The 22,799-nt window shown below is 38.9% G+C and overlaps 1 protein-coding gene across 1 annotated transcript; it reads right to left on the minus strand.

Annotated features, from left to right (window-relative positions):
• Nucleotides 1-321: 321 nt before the first annotated feature.
• qdpra (quinoid dihydropteridine reductase a) lies at nucleotides 322-13,802 on the minus strand. Its single transcript, XM_051420539.1, has 7 exons — nucleotides 13,636-13,802; nucleotides 13,427-13,519; nucleotides 12,502-12,598; nucleotides 11,235-11,375; nucleotides 7,272-7,380; nucleotides 4,522-4,605; nucleotides 322-1,453 (listed from the first exon to the last, which is right to left on the minus strand). The coding sequence occupies exons 1-7, from the start codon at nucleotides 13,717-13,719 to the stop codon at nucleotides 1,351-1,353; spliced, it is 711 nt and encodes a 236-aa protein (XP_051276499.1). The 5' UTR covers nucleotides 13,720-13,802; the 3' UTR covers nucleotides 322-1,350.
• Between the last annotated feature and the right edge of the window lie 8,997 nt (nucleotides 13,803-22,799).

Raw genomic sequence — 22,799 nt, forward strand, 5'->3', positions numbered from 1 at the left:
TTTTTTTCAACTGCTGTTCCCAAGGTGAATAATACATTTTGAACTTCACTTTTAAATCCAACACAGACAAAAAAACAAACAAACAAAAAAGCAATTTGAACATTAAAGTCCACAACAAGTGAGAAAACACTGCACGAAGACCATGGCTGTGTATGAAAGTGTGACGCATTGGCAGCAAAATGAAAAAAATAATAATAGTGCGCTTTATAGTAAAGATGGAGTGACTGCTAACTGAAAGCACTACAGCAGCTACTTAACGGACCTTGAGGTGAGATTCTTTTGTCAACTGCTTTTTCCAGGGTCAAGAATGAACTCTGAACCTCAACACTGATCCTTTATTTGGATTTTTTTTTTTATTGTGAATTTGACACAGTTACAATACATGACTTAGAAAACCCACGACAGGAACAGAGCACCTTCTTCACACCGCGGACACCAAGGACACTTTGACGTTAAAGTTACAAACATAAAATAAGGCCACTCTACCTTAGACTGTATTGTCCGTTTGAGAGAAAACAGCGGCTTTCTTTGACTTCAGGGTCCCGCAGTGGCAGAAGACCTACAGGAACTATAGACAGTACAAACTAAAAAAGGTCTACAGATGTCACACTGGACTGACACTGTTGTGAGTTGAATTTCACAGATGTTTAAGAGAATGGCTGTAGCTAGTGTAGCTAGGAAGTGGCTGATAGTCATTTTGGAGAACAGGGGGTCTCTATAGAAGGAAAATATGGTGAAACACAGAAACTCTAGGGGAAAAGTGAAGAGCAATTTCATACATCTAAGTATTGAAATTATACTGCTATGATACAGAATTACAATGTTATGCGATAATAAATTCTATGCATCTTAATCAGCGACTGCTTTCATGTAGTCTGACCAAAACAAGAGAGACTTTCACATTTTGATATTAAATGTTTCTCATTTAACTTCACTGAAGAAAGAATATTTTGGAGAAGTGCTCAAAATTGTTCCCCAAGAGTGATGAATGCACCCTGAAGGGGGATTCAAAACCAGCAAGTGATTTTGACTGTGAGACAATTGTAGGGCTTTACAGCTAGATGGCGGTGTGAGGCTGCAGTAGCAATGAAAGCCCCCCGCCCCTCCAAAACAAACCCATCTAGCCGTCTCCTCTCCAGCTTCTCATTTTATTCAGTTTCTCTCTGTCACCATCTTTCTTCTTCACCTCCACGCCCTCCAACCCTCTTCATCACTCCTCCTATTTCTCTAACTCTCTTTTCCCATATCCTCCTCCCCCTCTCTCTACCACTCTATATCTCTCTGCTTCCATCCATCTTGCTCTCCCCCTTCCAACCCCCTGTCACCATCTCCACAGCTTCACTCTGTCCTCTACTGCGCTGGGACAGCCTGGGTTTCACCTCCGGAGGTCAGTAGCTGCATCAGGCTTCCTGAAGCGGGCCGGTTCTCTCCTGCGGCCCACTTGAAGAACATTCTGGAGGAAAACAGAGAAACGGAAGTGGTCAAAACCCAGACGTGTTCATCTGTTGATAGGCATGTCGATTTTGTAGTATTACAATACCTTATATCACTTGGGGGGTCCATATATGTCTATTAAAGACCATCAGACTGACTTTCTACAATAGTCCATGCAATTCCAATACATAACGTGTAGTTAGGCATGGGACGATATGAATATTTCATGTCACACTTTACCACTTTACCTACATTTTGTTAAGAAACACATATTTCTTGCACCACGGATAGGTACCTCATCTCCCTCTTCTTTATTTTGGAATCGATACCATCTCCGCACATCCAGTTTAATGGTTTTTGTGGGGGATATAATGGGTAAGCAGAGCCTTTTAACCATGGTGACAGTCTTAGGGTTTAGGAATCATTGGAAAGATGTGGGCTCCCTCTTGTCCCCTTGTTCAAAATAAATCAGGAAATCAATATAGCGCATGCTGGCGAGCTAGACAGCTCTTTTCAATCAAGCCATGTGAGGATATTCACGTTTATCCTGATTCACGATTATCACAATAAAGGAAGTTCACCATGGGATATTTATCGGAGTGCTTTTTGATTGCGATACGTGATATCGTATATCGTCCCACCCGTACATGCAGTGTCACCTATTTCTCCTATATTTGTAAGGTATATTCAAAATATATTTTTGTTTCCTATATTTTGTTATTTTTTCCCCCATAAATTCCTAAACATTGAGTGTAGATAGGCTATAATTTCAATGGCCTATGTAGACTCAAAATAAATACCAATAAATTAATTTTAAAATATACAGTATCCGTTTATTTGCACACCAACAGCCTCGGGCTTCCATAGTTTTTGGATTTTGAATAATGACAACCCATTTTGATAATGATAACGTGTACTAGAAATAGGATCTTCAACTAACAAGTTTTTAATTTGAGAAGTACAGAAGAAGGTAGTAAAAGAGACAATGAGGCAGTAAGTGCCATCTCCCTTAATTTCCCGCCACCTAGATTATTTCTATTTCCATCCTCAGACCCTCATCTGTTTCCTCTGGGATTATCAAACTGGATCAAATCTCATCTAATCTACCCTGGTCTACACACGGGGTAAATGCAAATGGGGCTTAGTACTCTCAAATTCACTCTCATGTGAATGTGAATATTTAATGAAGTGCAACTCAGTCATATCAAATTGCCTTAACCCTGGCAACTGTTGAAAAGATCCAAACATATTTTTTGTACTCTACTTATTATACATTATTTGTAGTTTGCACTAGATTATAGATAGATATACTGCATATTGTGTATATATTTCCATTATAGTCTTGATATTTTCTATTATATCTTTATAATATTTTTATTTTATTATTCTTTATTGTACTGTTTGCTCTCCATTTCCCCCCTGCTGCTGTGTCAAACTTGAATTTCTCCCACAGGGGATCAATAAAGGAACATCTTATCTTAGATTTGAGTGTAACAAATAAATCCTCATTTAGTCACCGTAGCTAGTTAACATGTCAACCAACTACATTATCAAGTAAACTGTGTTTAATGATAAACAACTAAATATTTTATGTGATGCATGTCATCAATAATACACTAGAAAGACAGACAAACGGATGAGCTACAGTGATGAAAAACAAAAACACACCTGTGCCATCAATCACACTGCACTGACAGTGTAGATCTACTTTGCCATCTTGTGGTGAAACACACTTTGATTATATTCCAGGGTTCCTACTCTTTTTAAGAAATCATTTTCCAGACTTTTTCAGGACATTTTCCGGGAGTTTTCTTGACAATACCGGAAAGCAGTCGCTCACAACGGTCATATAATTTACTGGCAAGCCTAGTATTGACACGTTTTCCAGTTTTATTCCTCCTTTTTTCGCAATGAGTGGTCCAGGTTCATTACAGGTGCTCAGCATTTATGGGACACGTTAGCTCACTTTCCACTGCTCTCACCACAGACAATTTTTCTGCAGCCTCTCCGGTGATTTGACTACAGTTTCCTACAGTTTTCCCTCTAACCCAGGTTTTACATAGGTGATCTGAGCGAGGGGCTAAAATACAATAAAACATTTCCAGGACAATATGGATCATTTCTAGGATATTTGGTTATTTTAATCAATGTCCAGGTGTTTCCATTAGAAGAAAACTACAAAAGTCTCTAAATTTCCAGGCTTTCCAGGATGTGTGGGAATTCTGTATTCGCGCTCTCTTTCTTTAATAATATATTTGACATGATACAGTACCTGAATCACTTGAACCAGCTTTATTACTGTAATTCAGTGTAATACAACTGAATGCCATGTGTTATTTTAAAAGGAGAAACTACTCTACAGAACTTAAGATTACTGCTATTGGCAATGTACTTTGTATTCCATGCTCACTCGTAGTTTGTCAGCGTATTCTTATTCTTCTTGGGCACAACAATCTAGTAACTTTGATGTTGTTTGATAGCAGAAAATGTTTCTGTGATCTACAGCACAGAAAGATAAATGTGATGTTTTAGGTGTCACTCCCTTCAGAATCAAAGACCTCTTTGGATCAACACTGAACAATTAGAGAAACAGGAGAACAGCATGTAAATCAGACACAAGAGAACATGTTTCAGTGTTAGTAGGAGGCCACTTATTATCAGAGACGTGTAGAAAATGGAGTCGAACACACCCTGAACAATGCTTGTGCTTGTGCAGCAACAGCACAGTCAATGAAAGACACATACTATTATATCCTCAGACTCACTTGAGCGTAACTCAATTGATCTTATTTCACCGCTTCTGGGCAGAGACGACACAGTCTTCAGCACGTTGCATACTCGCCTAACAATGCGGGAACATTTGGAATATGGTTTGCACTTGATGTGTATATGTTTATATTGGGATATTTAAGCTCATACACTAAACAGAAACCACTGGTGACATTATATCGGCATTACATTGAACCTAAATGGCAGGTCAGGAGTGAGTGTAATGTAAGGTAGGTGAGCATCCCATTCTAAAATATAATCACGTTTACAGAGCTCTGTAAATAACAGAGAAGAAGCACTATTCGGCTCAGCACTCACTCTGCGATGTACTCCAGCGGTGTCCAGGAACTGAAATCTGCGTCAGGCATGAACTTCCTGTTCATTGGCGTATCCAAGGTAACCCTGTTAAATTAAGCCAGATGACAATCAGGGTGAGTAGCAGCGCCTGAGTGGCGGAGAGAGAAAGGAGAGAGCTTGGAGCCTGCACACATACACACCACAGAGAGAGCGCTGGGTATACAAATCATTTGCATTATGTTTCTGTTTTATTAACATATTATCACTTAGCAATTCAACACAGCACGGTTTGTTCTGTCACCTTTAGTACAGCCATGCTAATATTAACATGCAATGTCCCCGTGTAAAACAACAAAACATCCTGACCTGAGGTGTGCTCTAGTGTTTTGGGGGAGTCATCAGGGCATATAAGCTATATACATACATTTAAGTACAAGAACCAAGTTTTTATATAGTAGTACTTAACTGTAGAGAGTGTAAAGAAGGTCAATAGTATAATTGCTTATTTTCTTACTGCATATGCTAAAAAACACTTTCCATTTCAACTCTAAAATCCAAAACGTTAAACTGTTTCACGGTCTTGGATTGTGTAAACAATCTGCATTATGATTTAATTTCCACAAATACAAGTACAGATAGTGTTGGTATAGGATGGTACAGCCGGACAGGGGGGTTGGGGGACGCAGGCTGTAACAGAAATGCAAGTCATGGGGCTAATGCTGAACAGATGTGACAGCATGCTGGAGAGGCAGGCTCAGTCCAGCCTCATGTTGGCGGAAAATACAACCAAACAGAGAGCAGCAGCAAGATACACCCCTGAAAAGCCATTTCTAGCTTCTCACGATGACAACGCAAAAAACACTGGGTTTAAAATTCAATAAGCAAACAGAGGAGGCGATCATGCAAAGGTTACTGTGTGCGTCATTCATCTAAAACCGATCATGTGCACAACCAGAGATCTACAGGGTGAGACTGGCAGCCTCAGCCATCTTTTTTCTTTATTCCTGCAGCTTATCTTCACCTTGCACTTATCCATCGCGCGTAACAAAGGCGTATGAGGCGCAGCTAATTTTACAGCACAATAGCTTTCGCCTTTACTCCATTGACTGGCTGCTTGCATTGTTGGTGTATTTAAAGCTGCACTGTGCAAAATATTTATGTTACATATACACCGCTCCATTCAACCTAAAGCACAAACCGAGGCTGTAACAAAAAAGACAATCCCATCCAGAGACCTGCTGTATATTTGTCCTTTTTTGTTAATAAAATTCTGTTGCTGGATATAGACTGAAGCAAGAATCAGTTTTTTTTGTCGACAATAACTAATAAAAATGTAGGAGAAAAAAAAACAATAACATCCAACGAGCAGCAAGTAAACATGAATCTGCTGTGTACAACACGTTACAGTATCTCAGGATATTGAAGTTCAAGGAAGTCTAACAGTTTCCCTTTGTTGCTTTTGCCGACAGCAGACAAGTTTATCTGGTGAAGATCACTTCTGTTCAGTTATTCCTCATGTTAGTGGCAGCCCAAGGCCCAAAACTTATAACTGCTAGGGCAATAAATAAAAGGCTTTAACTAACAATGTTCATTATATATTAATCTTGTTTTATCCTTTTAACAACCAAAAATCTAAAGATTTTCAGTTTACTGTGATCAAAATACAAACAATCAAACACTATATATATATATATATTATTTATATATATTTTACTATAATCAAATAACAAAATGAAGGAAACAAGAAACTGATTATCAAAATAATTGTCGATTCATTTTCTGTCAATCAACTAATCCATTAATAGACTAATCCTTACAGCTCACTTATTCTCTCACAGTTTCCTTCCAGTCTCCACAGAAGCAGGCAATATGCAAAGCTAAAACACTTTCTGAGACACAGACAAAATTAGGTTGGTTCGAGAAGACCATCTTACCAACAGGAGGCAAAATGAGCAAGACTTAATTTTAGGGGTGTAAGAAAATCTCCACACTGTATCGATTCTTAAAAACACTATTGATTTTTGTGTTTAAACCCCCAAACACTAGATAGAAGTGTTGTAAACTTTTCTTTACTCTTTACTCAGATTTCATGCATATGGTGGTGCGTTCTCTATACCTCGCCTTGCTTTCAGTATCGCAATATATCAAATCGTACACCCTGTATCGTGATACATATCATATCAGCAGATTCTTGCCAATACACAGCCCTGCTTGTTTTCGCTGTAAAGAATTCTAAATCATTCTCTGGACCTTTTAAAAGAAAAGTCTCTTGTTTTGAGTATAAAATACTCAACAGCAATAAGTGAATTATGCTGCAGGAGTTGGAAGTGAGAAGTTTCCAAGATAATGTTTTGATACAAAAATGCTTTCTGCATCATCTATTGTAACTGTTGTGTATATAAGCTGACAACAGCTGCAATCCTCCATCAAAGAGCAAGCCACTAACTTTGTAGCTCCACCTCTCAGGCATGCAGGCAGAGGGTATCTGACACTCAATAGAGACTTTTGGTGGACTATTGATTTAAAAAGCCCCTTTCTGAGTCTCGTTACATCCCCATCCAAATCATCACCTCGGACTAAATGTGCATCATGACTTAGTGTGTACACACACACACACACACACACACACACACACACACACACACACACACACACACACACACACACACACACACACACACACACACACACACACACACACACACACACACACACACACACACACACACACACACACACACACACACACACCATTTCACAGCAGTACTCACGGCAGTATAGCCACAGCAGCAGCTCCTGATGGCATCCCACTGTTTTTCGCTGCAAGACTCTGACACAGCTGGTGGACGGCAGCCTTGGCCATGCCATAGCCTACCATACCTGTGGATTACAGAATATTTCTTGTAGTGTAGTGTGCAGTTTGCAAAGGCAACACAGACCACATCAAATGCATCACACACTGTTTCCAGGAGTGGATGTGAGTAATTGATTTATTAGAGAGAGGTCAAGTGGAAAACATTGGAGAATCTATGGAAGGAACATCTTGAGACTTTTAATACTAAAGTAGTAACCAGATAAAATGAAACCCATTTCTTGTGGTATATGTTTGTGTTGTATAAAGGTTTAGATTGGCAGACACTTCCAACTGAATGACTGCTTGTTTTCCCTCTAGTTAGACACATTTTTACATAAAACGCAGCCATGGATAACTCCTAGGAATGTTTTGTAGCTTCAGCATCTGGAAACATTATGCCACCCCCACCCACCCACTAAACCAATCTTATGACAGGCTTACAAAGACCTGACCAATGGGAACAAGGGGTGGTGACACGGCTTTTATCACAAGCTTTTGTTTTTCCCTAAGAGCAAAATCAAAAGGAAGCATGACTTGGGGGTGCCATTCCAAGGACGGTGAAACGCTCTTTTAATTTGCTGCATAACCACCAGGTTGGCGTCCATCCTGTACCTAACAGGTCACACGTTCAATCCCCGCTAAACACAATGTGCATCCATCAACAATTTTATTTCCTAATGATCTACTTTGTCCTTGAAACCCAATCTGCTCTCACTGTAAGCTGTTTAGGAGTAACAGCATGTAAATGTGGCAAGGGTTCTGATTAATTAAGGTTATTCTCACTTTGAACAGTTAAACAAAGATGGGAGTCTTGGCTGTGGTCACTAAGCCATAAATAGCTGCAATAATGCAGGCTGCAGTCTTTTTTGTACTTTGCAAACATATTCAAGGTCAGGGTTGAATTGCAACAGCTATTGTAAATGCATCACTAGGTTTGTGTGCTAAGTCCTTCTGATCTTCTTCACAGCTAGTTTCAAATTGGCAATTTACAAAATTGGGTTGCACCGTTAAAACTAGCTTGTAATGACTTAAATAATGTATAAATTGGTTGTAGCACCATCCAATCAAAAGCAATCAACCATGTAAAAGGAAGTCCCTGTGGCATCACAAGCTGTCGTCAAACTGGCGTCAATAGAGGCAAATTACACATATCTGACCATTTATATATGCATTTGTGGACAAATGTGTGTTTCATACTTAGTAGCAGTCATGAAGTGAGTGGAAAATATATAGTAAGCCAGCTAACAATAGCTTTGTCATTTGGTTCAGTTAGCTATGTAACAGCTAAACCTGGAAGTTATATACACTCATATTTAGTAACAACTAGTCTGCATCAGAAATAGTTTGTGTGGTGCCACCTGTTTAAATTCAGTAAAGCTTTGCTTAGTAAATACTTAGACTATAACTAGGCTAGGTTTAGACTAGCAAACAGCTGGTGCAATGAGGTCCAGGGACGAAGCTGCAATGGGACACTGGATCAGAAGAAGCTACGTTATGACAGCCTAAACAAAGGACTTGATTCAGAAATTATAGCTTCAAGTTGTTTGAATAGAGTGAATAACACTGTCGTGAATGCAGACACTGAAAGCCATCCTTGGCATATCTTAGAGGATAATCAGACTGGGGATTATGAAAACAAATATAAGTCACATGGAGGGCACAGGGACCCCTGCACTAACTCTTTCTGGGGTTCGACCTCTGTTTTAAACCCTAAATCAAAAGGATTATTAAAATGCCCGTCACATGGTTTGACAAGTGTGTCATGTTAAGTTTGCTTTGGAATTTCAGGAAAAAGGGACACACAGTGGTGATTGATATAAGAGAGAGAAACATGCTTTTGTTTACGGGCCAGCACATTTGGTAAATCCCCAAATTATCTTGCATTCTCACTACTTTACATGCCAACATGCTGCTTTGAAGGGAAACCTCCAGGTATCTCCCACATCTGCTAATAAGCTTTCCAACATGTAACTGAGCATTCATCCGTGAAATGTTTCATTTACAACAACCTTCAAAGTCGATACAATTAGTTATCACAATCTGCTTTCCTTGTTTCTGATACGGAACACTTTTTACTCTATTTGTTTGATCAAAGCACACAGAAGAAAGGATGAACACGAGTATCTCTCACCATTTATATTTCGAACATTTGGCTCTTGATAGACTCACGTTTAATTAGACCACCCAGAAATGTTTTTTTTTTTGGAAAATAAGATGGTAACTTTCACGGTTCTTTACTGTGTTTAAAATCCAGTCAGCTCTGCGGAGGTGCAGGTTCCTACATAAATATAAGCTCAGTGAAAAGAGAACAATACATATTGGGATCTTCAAACTGTATCAGTGCAGTTAACACAATCTGTCCACATGGATAATGTGTGTGGAGCCACAACTGCTGAGTCATTCTCTTCCTAAGCCAGCAGCCAATGAGTTTGTGGGCTTTGTGCTGACTGCTGAGCCAGGGCTTTATATTGTAGAGTTGGATCTCAGCCCATCACATGGCTGGCTGGGATACAGGGGCAGACTGGACATCACATGGCACCACACCAAAGCCTTTCATGTCACTTAACAATGGTTAACTATTGGTAGAATGAAAATCACCGGCACACTATCCAAACATATGTAGATAAGGGTTCTTGTGCAAGCCTCAGTTCATTTGATTCCAGAGCTGAGCAGTAATTCAGGATTATCGACTATACATTGGACTGAAAGATACTGACCATCTGTCTTATGTACTCTATGTAACTATATACAGTGAATACACCAAACATCACAGGTGGTGGTCCGACATGTACGCGTGGCTGCTATTCTGTATCTTTACCTAATACATGCTTTCATGCACACAAGTGTACTGTAATAAAGCTGTAACTAAAAGATCATTTATATTATTGCTTAATCTGCAGATTATTTTCTCAATACTTGTAAGAAATGTAAACTAAATAGAGAAACAATACCATCTCAGAACCCCAGATTGAGTCTTGAAATTGCTAGTTTTGCCCAAAACTGCAACCCGAACATATTCAGTCAACTATCATATATGAGAAAAGAAAAGCTACAAATTCTCTTGTTGGAGGAGCCGTTTGATATGTTCGCTGGATAAACGACTGAAATTATTAACAGACTGTAAAGATAGCTGCTGAATCATTTTCTGTCAGTCAACAAATCTAAGACTTTCAGCTCTATTGTTTAAATTAAAAAACAGAAATGAAAAAGCACTACTGTTAAAAGGGGCAGTTTTACACATGGTGATCAGTTTACTTTTCATAAGTACAGTAAGTAAGTGTCCTGTGGCTGTGGAAGAGCTTTCTATATTCTGAGAAAAATGATCTCTACTTCTGCCTGAGACTACTAGCAATATTAAAGTCCTATTTTATTTATTTGTTGTCTTTAGTTCATTGTCTTCTGCTTTAATGAATCCCAATCAGTTACATTTTAACTACATACCTCGTACAGAGTGGGTTAAACTCAGCAGGTCAGGGTTGAGTCAACTGCTCAGGGACACTAACAGAGCACGGGATTGCACATTGACAAACAGGTCGTTGTCCAAACACTGAACCCCACCGCTTCCTCAGAGCTCATCAGCTATTCTATATTTTTTTTCCCTCTTGGTTTGTTTCTTGGATCCATTTTATTGACACCTTTTCCTCACACGATTGTGAGCTGTGCGAGATCCCCCATGTCTCTGATCAGTGTGCCAATTCCCTCGTCAAAAAGCCCCGCAGCGTTTTCCATTACCTCCATCATTTGAATTGGCAGGTTGGACAACAAAGACATCTGCACAATAAAGTCTCCATTATATCAAAGTCTGCCTGCAGCCCTGACGTGACACACAGCCAAACCAGGTCATCATGATGGGAACGGTAAACACAAACATGTGCCTTACCTCCAGTGCCCGACAGGGCCGCTTTGGCCCCGGCCAAAGTCAACAGTCCGCCTTGTTTTAGGTGCAGAGAGGCGAGGTGGCTGGAGATAGTGGAGGTCCACACACTCTGTTTCCACATCAGATCTGTGTTTTTGTATAAATCTGAGGCAGACATAGAAAATAATTATTAAGGCCTTATTTCAGTTTGCTGGTATGTCATAATTTAACCATATTGGACAGATACAGCACCTTATTTAATGCTGGTCTTTAAAGAAATAGTTTAATGTTTTAGGAGATACGCTCATTTGCTTTCTGGCGTTAAAGGAGAAAGACTGATACCGCTCTCACATCTGTTAGCTTTTAGCTTTGATTACCACAAAGACTGGAAACAGGGAAACAGCTAGCCTGGCTCTGTCCAAAGGTAACATAATCCACCCATCAGCACCTCTAAAGCTCACAAATAAACATTTTATCTTATTTGCCTAATCCATACAAAAACCATCATCATCCGGCACAATAGTCTTCAACAATGTATCTTTTAAACGGATTAAATAAACTAGAAGGATGTTCATCAATCAAGATCAATCAGTGAGCTTTAGAGACGCTGGCAGGTGGATTATGTTACCTCTGGACAGAGCCAGGTTAGCTTTATCCTACTGTTTCCCCATCTTTATGCTAAGCTAAGATAATCAGCTGCTTAGGGTAGCTTCTTATTTTCCGTATAGAGAAGAGAATAGTATTAATCTTCTCATATACAGTAACTCTCTGTGAGAGAGTGAATGCACCTGTTTCTCAAAATGTCAAACTATTCCTTTGAATGGGCTTTGAAAGGACAGGATTTCCAGCAACCTCAGATGCTAATGAGCTGCACAGTGGATATCGATTGTGGTCCTTAGTAACCAGAGGTTTCCTTTTGCTGGCAGGTAGTTTTTCATGTTCGCTGTGAGATAAATGCAATAAACTAACTGGCAGAACAACAACTTGCAGTTTTATTGACTCAAACAACCAGATTTCGAGCCCACTGTGTAAACTCACTTAACACAGTTCCAGCTAAATTAAATCCATTATTAAAATACAGACAGAGCTAGCGAGCAAGTCTTTTAGTTGACATAATTCTTTTTACACATACTGTTCCCAAGATAAAGCATAATTTATTCCGAAAATTACATAAATATAAAATGTTATTACAGTTTAATTAGCCAAAGTACAAATTAAAGCATGAATTGCTGCAATACATAAATGGCTGATGATTAATGTTACAGCAAACAACTGCAGGCTGAACTCTGACCTTTGGAGCTACAGCTTCCTCCAGCCCATCCTCCCGCCACACACAAGATGGCATCCACCTTCTGTTCCCCTAGCAACCGGGCCACATCTGCCGTCACCTGCAAAAAAAACAAGAGATAACTACCAACACCTTTTCATAAAGCCGCAAGGCAGACAGCATTTAACTGTCGAGCAGCTTTCAGCTCACACACCAGCTGGAGGTTTTGACTACATGTTCAATGTGCTGCATTCACGTCAACAAACAAAGGAGGATTTTTGGAAAAACGATTCACATCAGCCTCCAAGTGCTGGATACAGGACTTCATTAATGTCATTTCTTAAAAGAAATAAAAAAAGAAATATACAAGTATGTCCCATGTATGCTACAGAATTTCAACAGTTGTGTAAACTGGCTATATACATGCATATAGAAAAATGTGTCATACTATCCTGTATCCAATAAGAATATACGAATTACATCAACTATTGAATTTTACATTTTTTATTCTTTGGATGACCTGTCCCGGGTTCTGAAAGCTCCAAAATCCTCTAGCTGCAATAAAATGTGGATGTACGCCACAACACTAAAGCTAAACCAGCGACGTCGTGTTGAAAATGAGAAAATTAAACTTGTTACAATCAAAGTCTCTTATCAGCGCTCCTAGCAACAAGCGCCCCACTTTTCCCTTCTTTTCAGATGTGACCTGAACGCAGCATTACCATACACAAGGCAATACTAAAGAGTGAATTTAAAAAAGAAAACAACAAACACATCATATTAATTCATAGCCGTTAAGTTAACGGCAGTAACGGTTTTACTGTCTGTCTGTCTGTCTCTGTGTCTGTCTCTCTGTCTGTCTGTTAGTTTCTCACTTTGACAGTTCCGACACAGGACCCATCCAACCAGCAGTTAGCCGGGTCCACTCATTATGTCCCCGGTAGCTCACCTGTCCTGCCTGCTCGGGGAAAGACTCACTCAACTTCACAATCACGTTTTCGTTCGCCTCGTCGTTTGCAGCCATGTCGATGCTAGCAACCCACTGTTCATTTCATAAAGACAGAGAGAGAGAGAGAGAGAGAGAGAGAGAGATACAGTGTTAGCTTGTCATTTAGCAGAGCACAGTGTTAGCATCTAGGGCTGAGTGTTGTCGCTCACCCATCCATTAGATTTGAAATGTTGGACACACTTTGAGCCCAGAGCGCCTTTTCCGCCATACACGATAACCCGGTGAGCGGCCATGTTTATGCTCTGATTAACAGTGAGCAGTGAGAGAAGTGCGGCCGAGCTTCAGCTGAAATAGACAGAGAGAGAGAGAGAGGGAGAGAGAGAGAGAGAGAGGGAGAGAGAGAGAGAGAGGGAGGAGGGGGCGTTTCTCTCGCTGTGCAACAAGTTGGCCGAACGAATGCCGCTTTCAAAGACTGTCGGAGAAACCTTCATTGTATGCGATCCATTGCAATGTATGCATGAACCTAAATATCCACAGGGGTGGAGATAGTATGATAGTAGTATACGGTCCTTTACTTAAGTAAAAGTGTTAATACGACACGGTAAAGGACTGGTGGAGATGTAACCTAAGAAAAAGTATATTAGTGTAATCAGGATAATGTACTAAAAAGTATTAAAAGTTACTCATATATCATCAGATTGTTATTACTAACTTTTTTCAATGTAAAAGCAGGATTTTACTGCTGTGTTCATTTGGACTGCAATTGATGATTTTTATTTTTTTTATTATGGATCAGCCATAGTTTAAACAAAGCTTTGATTAGTCCAACCATGAGTTTAAACCTCAAACTTACTTATATTATTATTATTATATTTTTACAAATAATTACCATGACAAGTTTTTGCATGAATAAATGACTGAATTGATTAGCAACATAGTAACTCGTACGCTGAACAGAAATACACCTAAAAAGTATTTCTCTCTGAAATATAGTGGAGTAGAAGTATAAGGTGACAATACTCAAATACATGTACCTCAAATTTGTACCAGTATATAATAATACAGTATAAGTATTTCTGACATTACAGTAAACTCTCAGTGGGCCTTTGTGTAGTTTTTTTTAATTTGTTAAAAAGTTTCTTAATCGACATAGTTGAGTAGACTGAGTAATTGAGTGAAGGTTTAAGGAAGTAAAGGAGTCGTCTCATAATCTGAAGCTTTTTGGATCAATCCCTGACTAAGGAGGTCCCCCAGCCCGGTAAATGGTTTAGTAACTGAGTAAACAGCTAAGTTAAGACTAGACTGTCATGAGGCAAACTGTGCGACATGCGGGTAATGTACTTGGATTTTTTTAAACTTTGGAACGTGAACTTTAATCAGTCATTGCCAAATTTCTCATGATTGAGTCCATGTAGCCGATTACGAGATGTAGTTTTTACGTTTCTGGCATCCCTAGTGGCAGAATATCCCAGGACTGCTCCCAAACAAACATGCACCTAGTTTGGTGATAATAACATAAGCCAATTCTGATAGGAGCATTTATTTTAAAATCAAAGGGACAAGTTTAAAAATGTTTAATTTGGTCCAGATATTTGTAGCAAAAAGTAGCACAAAAACAAAATGTAATATAGCAGAATCTTTTTTCAGATGAAAATGGGGTTGTCTTGTAGATATATTAGTCTGGACCTAGTGAATAAAACATCCAGGAAAAAAGAATTTTCACAGACAGGCAGTTCAAGTAGTTATAGGCCAAAATGTATTTTTTGTTATAGCACCACCATCTGGCTAATCAGTCGAAATTCTTTTAGTAGTGGGTGAGTTTTGGGAACCGTAGCTGTTACAGTTTCTGAGACACAGATAGTTTTAGGCCCAGATACACTCAGCTTCCAGCAACTTCGCTGCTTGGACCACTACAGACAGAGCCATAAACCTACAGCTACAAGCTCTACAGGTACAGACACTGTAGTCTTACATGCTGAGGCTCATTAGCTGTGTTAAGTAGAATGTGTAGCTGATTTGTGAATCCCTTGTTGCCATCCTCTGTGGTGAAACAAGTAACAGCATCTCAAGTTTAACTATAAAATTCATGTTTTCGTGTTACAGATTTCACAATGTGAGAGTTACAATACAAACAAGGACCAAGGAGACAACTGAGTACAAGAAGAGGACACCAATTATTTTCAGTTTTGTCTTTGAGAAGGATTGCATAGTTCAAATGAGGAAAAAAGCTTGTGTGGCTGTAGGTCTCCAACTATTTAGTTTTCATACAGTGAGCACTAGGTGCTGCTGTAAGACTGTGATGCTGATGACACAGCAGTGAGCTACAGCATCCCATTATTTTGCTGCTGTGCTCTCTGTGCTGTGCCAAAGGAGCGTGCCAACGAGACATCCCCGGCTCTCATGAATAATACAAGCAAGATGGCCTTGGCTCCCCTGTCACTATAGTGAAGCCCTCGATCTGTCACACTCACCTGGATATGATACACTTCTGCTACGGGGAATAAATGCTTGGTTTGTCTATAGTCTGACATCCACACACTCACACACATCCACAAACACACATCCACAGAAAGAGAGTGTGAGGGAGACAAATACACACTTTCACTTTTCCAGTGTTGTAAACAAAAGTATTATGCTACCTCTTCCTGCCTGCCTTCCTACCTGCTGGATAAAAGGTATGAAACACATGCACGTACACACACACACACACACACACACACACACACACACACACACACACACACACACACACATTTCTATTACAGTGTGAGATGAGGAGGAGGAGCTGTGTGGGTGATAGGAGTCGATGAGACTGACCGAGCTAGCTTCTCCTCGAGAGCTGGGTGACGTATCAAGGAACACACAATAATTATTTCCCTCTGTCTAGTTCAGACCTGGATGAGACATTCTATAGGTTTTTGACAGCTGACAAACACAAAGGTCTAAGCACTCCTTAGCAATCTGTGCCAGGTTGAGTGCCTGTCAGCGGCTCAGCATCTCATGGTGTGAAGTGGACATAATAATGACTTCTTCAGCTGCAGCGGTTGTTGTAGAAGTAGTTTGAGTGGAGATGGTTGAAAGGTTGCTGGTTTGAGGACCGGGAAACCATTGGGCATAGGGAAGGTAAATTAGGCACCAGTGCTCCCAAGTTGGTTACCTCGGCAACTTACCCAATTCCTCCCAATAGCTCAGTTGTTTTTCCAACCTTTTTCATTTAGGAAGCCCTTTCTATTATTGAGTAAAATAATGACCCCTGACTAAGTGTCATATTCTATTTAATGCATAACAACAACTGTACACACATATATAGTATGTAGATATTTCCTGTAAATATTGCATCAGAGATGAGTTTTCCTGATATTTTTGGGAATTTTGTTATTCAGTTCTATGTCTAAAGTATGTTTTTTTTCTACATACTAAATAAGCATATTTCTAGACAAATTTAGTGTTTTCTTGTCCTGATGCTTGGCCATTGTTCCAGTGGCGCTTTGCTTCTATTAACTGCATACTTTTCTCATGCAGGATGAAGGAGTTTATCTTGTGTTCAGGTCTCCATTGTGATTTATTTTACATTTGTATCTTAAACAATAGTCTAAACTTTAAAAATAACAACTCATTCAGTCTTCTTCACAGACATGTATGAAATACTGTGATATAGGCCAACTATATATATTGTTTTTAAAGTTTTCTTGTCAGCTTTGCAACCCCCCCATGAAGCTTTGGTGACCCCTAGTGGTCGGGAACCAGTGCACTAGCTTAAAGGACCACTGCTAGTGGCATCTAGTGGTAATAGTTGCAGATTGCAACTGCCTCACTTCACCTTCCCTTTCTAACCACAAAGGAGAAACTACAGTGGCCAAAAACAAACAAACAAAAAAAACACAAATGCCCCTGTCTAGTGCCAGTGTTTGGTTTGTCCCTTCTGGGCCATTGTAGAAACATGGCAGTTCCGCATGGCAACACTGGCAGATTTCTGTATTAATTGCTGCATTTTAGCGTATTTTCTTTGTGAACTTTTCATGAAAAAACACTGCAAGTGCTTGTGAGAAAGGTACATAAAGCTGCACTAACCAACATTTTTAGCGATGCTAGGTGTCCTTGGTTGATCTACCACAGACTCAACAACTATGTTTTTCCATTAAAATTTGCCCAGACACGTCAATACTCCTCCAATACTACTACAAAGTACTTAGACAGTAAGGAGTGTGCCATTTCCTTTGAAATGTAAAATATCCTTGGTGAATTTGGTACCTTTTCCACTTCTTCATCACATACACATTTTCAAATGCTTTTGAAGAAGGTGGGATTTTTTTAAAAGTAGGATTTTCACAGTGACACTGTGTCTGGATGAATGATTCCACATCTTATATATTTTTCAGTGATTGAGAAAAGGATATGAGAGTCCAGCTACTATCCCTGCTATGAAAAATTCTGGCTTCTCGGTTTGAAAATGTGACAGCAGTAAGTACCTCTCCTACCTTCTTTTACACTTGAGCTTCTCGACTTGAGTATGATTTTAGATGTGAAGTTGGATGTCTAGACTACAGCCCCTGTAAGTACCCATTTCATGGCCTCCCACATATCTTTAACTTGTGATTTGTTAGTCAAATGTGTTGTTATATTTCTAGGTTGTAAGCATTGTTTGCAATGTTTATGTCATTTTGGTGTCTCAAAAAACTTCCAACCCAGTTTTAACTTGTAGAAATGTAATCTGCATTCAACCACATTCCCGCTTCTTTAAATCTACATGCTACATGCAAATTAGTTATTTAAACTGGCAATAACAGTTTTTTATTGGCCAGTTGGGGGCAGCAGAAACAAGCTGAGGACCACAACACTGACATAATATCACATTTTAAGTTAAGTTGAGATCTATAAATCTTGCTTTTTGGTTTTTCATGTAGTTCATTTCAGATTGTTCTAACTACTCATTTAATCATGGGTTGCAGACAGAGCCTCATATTTTTAGGTGTCCAGGTTACATTATTGTCAGCTGACAACCAAACATACAAAATACAATCAGTCTACAAGCAGTTAACTGTTACTGACATGAGTGCCATGTACTCGCCTGTTTGGCCCTTACATTATCACTCTTAGAAATTCATTGCCAACCTGAGATCCCTCAACAGGTGCCTTCCAGGAAGTAAAACACCCAACTTAACCTTTATAAAATAAAAGCAAAGGCTTTAAAACTATTTCTCTCATTTTACCCATTTTTTTCTGAAGTAATATCACTTTCATAATCTACTATTACTCTGCTCTGTTGGCTTGTTTTAACCTTTTTCACCTTACCCATAACCATAATGAGTGTTATTTTATCCAAACACTTTGTTATGTCTTTGTCATTACTGTGCTGTCCTCTTATTTCGTTGAATCATTGTGATCATGGGCATTCATTTTGCTGTGCAACACTTTATTTGATTTTGAAATGACCCATGAAAATACATAATCACAGTTGGTCGAGGGCTGTTATCTTTTATAAAGGTGTTCTTTGCATGTTTGAGCACACTGTTGCCTTCAGAGGGGATTTATACTGTATATAAATTCTGTAAAGATTTTAATGCATACATTACTTGCTGCACTATAATCTACTTTGCTTCCATCCACCTTTAGTACTGTGGTGTTTCCAAAAATTGATTGCTCGGTTTCAAACTGCTTTGCAAGCTCCAAGGAAAGGTCAGGTTATCATTTGTTTGAGAGATACAATTGTTTTAATTTTTTTCATATTATAGAAATTTAGCACCACAGCCAATAAATATAAATTGAAGAAATGTGAACCAGCTTGGCTGTAGAACATGTATTCTTACTGCTGTTCATTTGGTTTCAGGAGATTCAGATACAATATAAAGAAACTACTGTAAGTAGAATAGCACAGGCACAAGCTGAGGTTCGCTGTTGAGAACAACTCTAGGAGCAACAAAAAAAGAGAGTTTGTGCACCCATATCCAACAGCATGCTCTAATTCAACATATTAGTTTCAGCACAGAGAGGTAAAATGTTCTGTCAGTGTTCAGCAGTCATTCTGCTTCAAGATTGATTCCATAACAAATGTCAAATAGTTCATCTATAACAGCTGTCTGTGGATATCTCTGGTAAGATACTGTAGGTGTTTTTAGTTACCTTAAAGATAATCTTTTTCCAGCTTTCAGAAAATGGGTATCCCCTGGCACAAAGTCAAAACAGGAAGCTTTGACTGGTAACAGACATTTGACAGTAAGTCTAGTGGTTTCAAATACAGAATCAAATATCTTTTGGGGGACTGAGCTTCGGGAAAGAAATTCTTAAAATTTAGATTACAAATGGATAACAAATCAAGTCTGACCACCAGAGCAGTGCTCCTTGGTATCAACACTACAAGTCTGTGAAACTCTTCTGGAAGGATGAACCAAATTATTCCAAAATATATTCAATCATTGTGTGTGGAGGAGAGCACAAACACTTTGGACCTACATTCCCACCATGTTCATGGTTTTGCATTTTCATATTTTATGTTTTGAACTGCCTGCACTGATTGTCTGCTTAACATTGCTTCGTATTAATTGTTTGCATGTCCTTCTGTGCATGATGCTGCCTTACTGCTCTAAGCTTTTTATCCTGTTTGGCTGCTTCATTTTTTGCTTTCTCCTGTTGTGTGTTATTGTTGATTTAATGGATAATTTCACACCTGCCAGGGACAAAAGTTGAAAAATTAGCCGTTTGGCTAACGCTGGCACATTCACAGTAATGTTGATCAATGTGCACTGTCCCTGAAAATAAATAAAGAAATTAAAATAAATAGACTTTTCAGTGACCCATTGTAAGTACATTGATGTTTTTATCGATGTAGTTCCTATTTAGAACAAACAAAGCAAGGTGCTTGACAGTACACGACAAACACAATACGAGAGATATGCAAATAAATTAAACATAACCCATAGTGGAATGTAACATTTACTGAAGTACTGTAGTACTTCAAGGTACTTTTACTTGAGTATTTCCATTTCATGCAGCTTTATACTTCCACTCCACCTCAGAGGTGAAAATTGTACTTTTTACTCCACTATGACTGTCTGACAACTTTAGTTACTAGTTATTACTCAGATTACAATTTGTCATAACCTTCCTGACCATGAATCTCCAAATATGATGATTTTGAATGTGATTGTTTTCTGATAAACTGAAGGATGAAGTGTTCCTGTGTTTTCTCACTCTGAAGCTGAACTTACTTCTCACAGGACAGCAACTCTACAAAGACATGATGATTGAATACATAGAATATGATCCATTGCCATTGTGGAAGAGACCACTACAGGATAAATCTTTGCTCATTAGACTGAGGTGGTCACTCAGAATAACTTTGTATTATAACATTAATTTACACTTATCCTTCCCTCTGAACAGACAGGTCGACCCAAACTACAACAGGAAATACACCCTACAAACATAAGCTTGTGCATTGGTTGGTTTCTCTACTCATTTATTCAGATTTTTCCTTAAGTTTTTTACCCGTCTGTTCTTTACTCTTAAATCCAAATTCTTCTTTCTCATCACAGCATTTTCTGCATATCGCATGTATTTGTCACATATTTTAAAAAAGAGGCTGAGAAGTCCTTGCCTCCGCAGGGAGCTGAAATCGATCTCCTTCTGCTCTGAAATATTGTTTGAATGAACCAAATACCATTTCCTGTATCAGACAATAGCAGATCCAAAGTAAATAAGTTTTTGATAGTTTATTGCATTTGCTTCTGTCAGTTCCTGCAGTTGTGGATAAAACCCTGTGAAATCAGTTCTCTACAGTCCCCTTCCTTACCACTGACAAATGTTGTTGGTCTTTTTGGTCTCTGGCTGTGGCAGCCAGCGCCATACAGCCAAATTGTTTGGACCTCAATTTTGACCGAGGACATAGCTCCATCCCCTCCCGAGGGTCTCTCTCTATCATGGACTTTGATGTTTTTGACACATAAATCCTCGGCAGCTTTTCCATTCATCCCCAAGCTGTGTCAAGCACCACTTTGTTGCCATTTGAATTCTCCGTTTCATTGTGGCAGTCTCCAAATGGGCGCTTGGAGAGTTTTGGCCTGGTGCAAGTTTGTTGATTGCAACGCTTTATGACTGGTAAATGTGTTGGGTAGCTGAGCGGCTTGGAGTGGTTTCTTAATGGGAGCTAATCAAAGCAGGGGGAAGCAGGGAGCAGTGAGGGAGGAAAGAGACAGATAACAGGAGCAAGATAGAGAGGGAGCTGGATGGTCCCACTGCTGAGATATACTCAGTTGTTTATTAGGTACACCAAGCTAAAACTAATGCAGTCAGCTCTGCAATTAATCCCACCGTAGTGAAGGTTTTAATGTTTGGATTTTATTGAAACCGTTTAAGAGAGGAGGCAATTCAGCTGTATGGTCATTTTTCAGACCTGTATGCAGTTTGTGGTGCTGCTGAATTGTATTCTGTTTCTATTATTTTGTCCAACCAATTACATCAGTGAGGGTAAGACAAGTCAGTGGCTCCCAAGCTGTTTTGTAAGACAAGCCCCCACAGCCCAGTACTCCTTCATCAACACTACCATTTATGTTCTTAATGTCTTCATTTAATTCATTTCAAACTAGATGTTATATAAATATGGATATAATAATGGATATTACAATATTTTCCTACAATTGAAATGTCTGTTTAATTTGGTTTGGTCAAATTTGCATTTGGACTATAATCACACTTTACAATTACAGTAAAACTTTAATTAAAAGCAGGTCTCAATTAGACCCCTGGTCTGGATTTTATAGAAATCCTTTGGCTGTATAAAACCTCTTAAGCATTTTAAGCTGCTTAGATCACCTACACAAGTATTAATGTTTCAGCTTTTGTCAATATGGACATGCTACACATCATTAGATCTTTAAGATTCTCCACTATTCAATCATTCAGTTCATTTTACAGAAACCCTGAGCACCAAAGTATCAAATGAATTATTTGTTATTGATATGTTATTTTATATTTTATATTCATATCAGTTTAAATGAACAATTTGATAGTATTTCACATCTTTGTTGAGCAAGTTTTGTGAAAAGACCTCTCCCATTTAGATGCTTGTTCCAAATTCAGGTAAGTTAAGTTCAGTGATTGAAGCAAACAAAAGTCTGCGCTATTAATTAAAGTTTTCAATCATATCAGTATTTTAATCATTTATCCATTACATTTTCATATCCTCTGCACACTTGCTAGCCAGTTTTTACACAATCTTAATTGCAATAACCCATAAATTAATTGTTATAGCTGGATGTAATTTTAATCAAATCATTAATTCAGTTTCTTCAAATTAGTTGAGCTACTAAAATCTCTCCACATAACCCCCAGCAACAGCAGAAGTACTCCCTGGATAAGAATCACTTGGCTAAGTAAC

Source organism: Dicentrarchus labrax, unplaced genomic scaffold, assembly GCF_905237075.1.
Source record: "Dicentrarchus labrax unplaced genomic scaffold, dlabrax2021, whole genome shotgun sequence".
Lineage (NCBI taxonomy): Eukaryota > Metazoa > Chordata > Actinopteri > Moronidae > Dicentrarchus > Dicentrarchus labrax.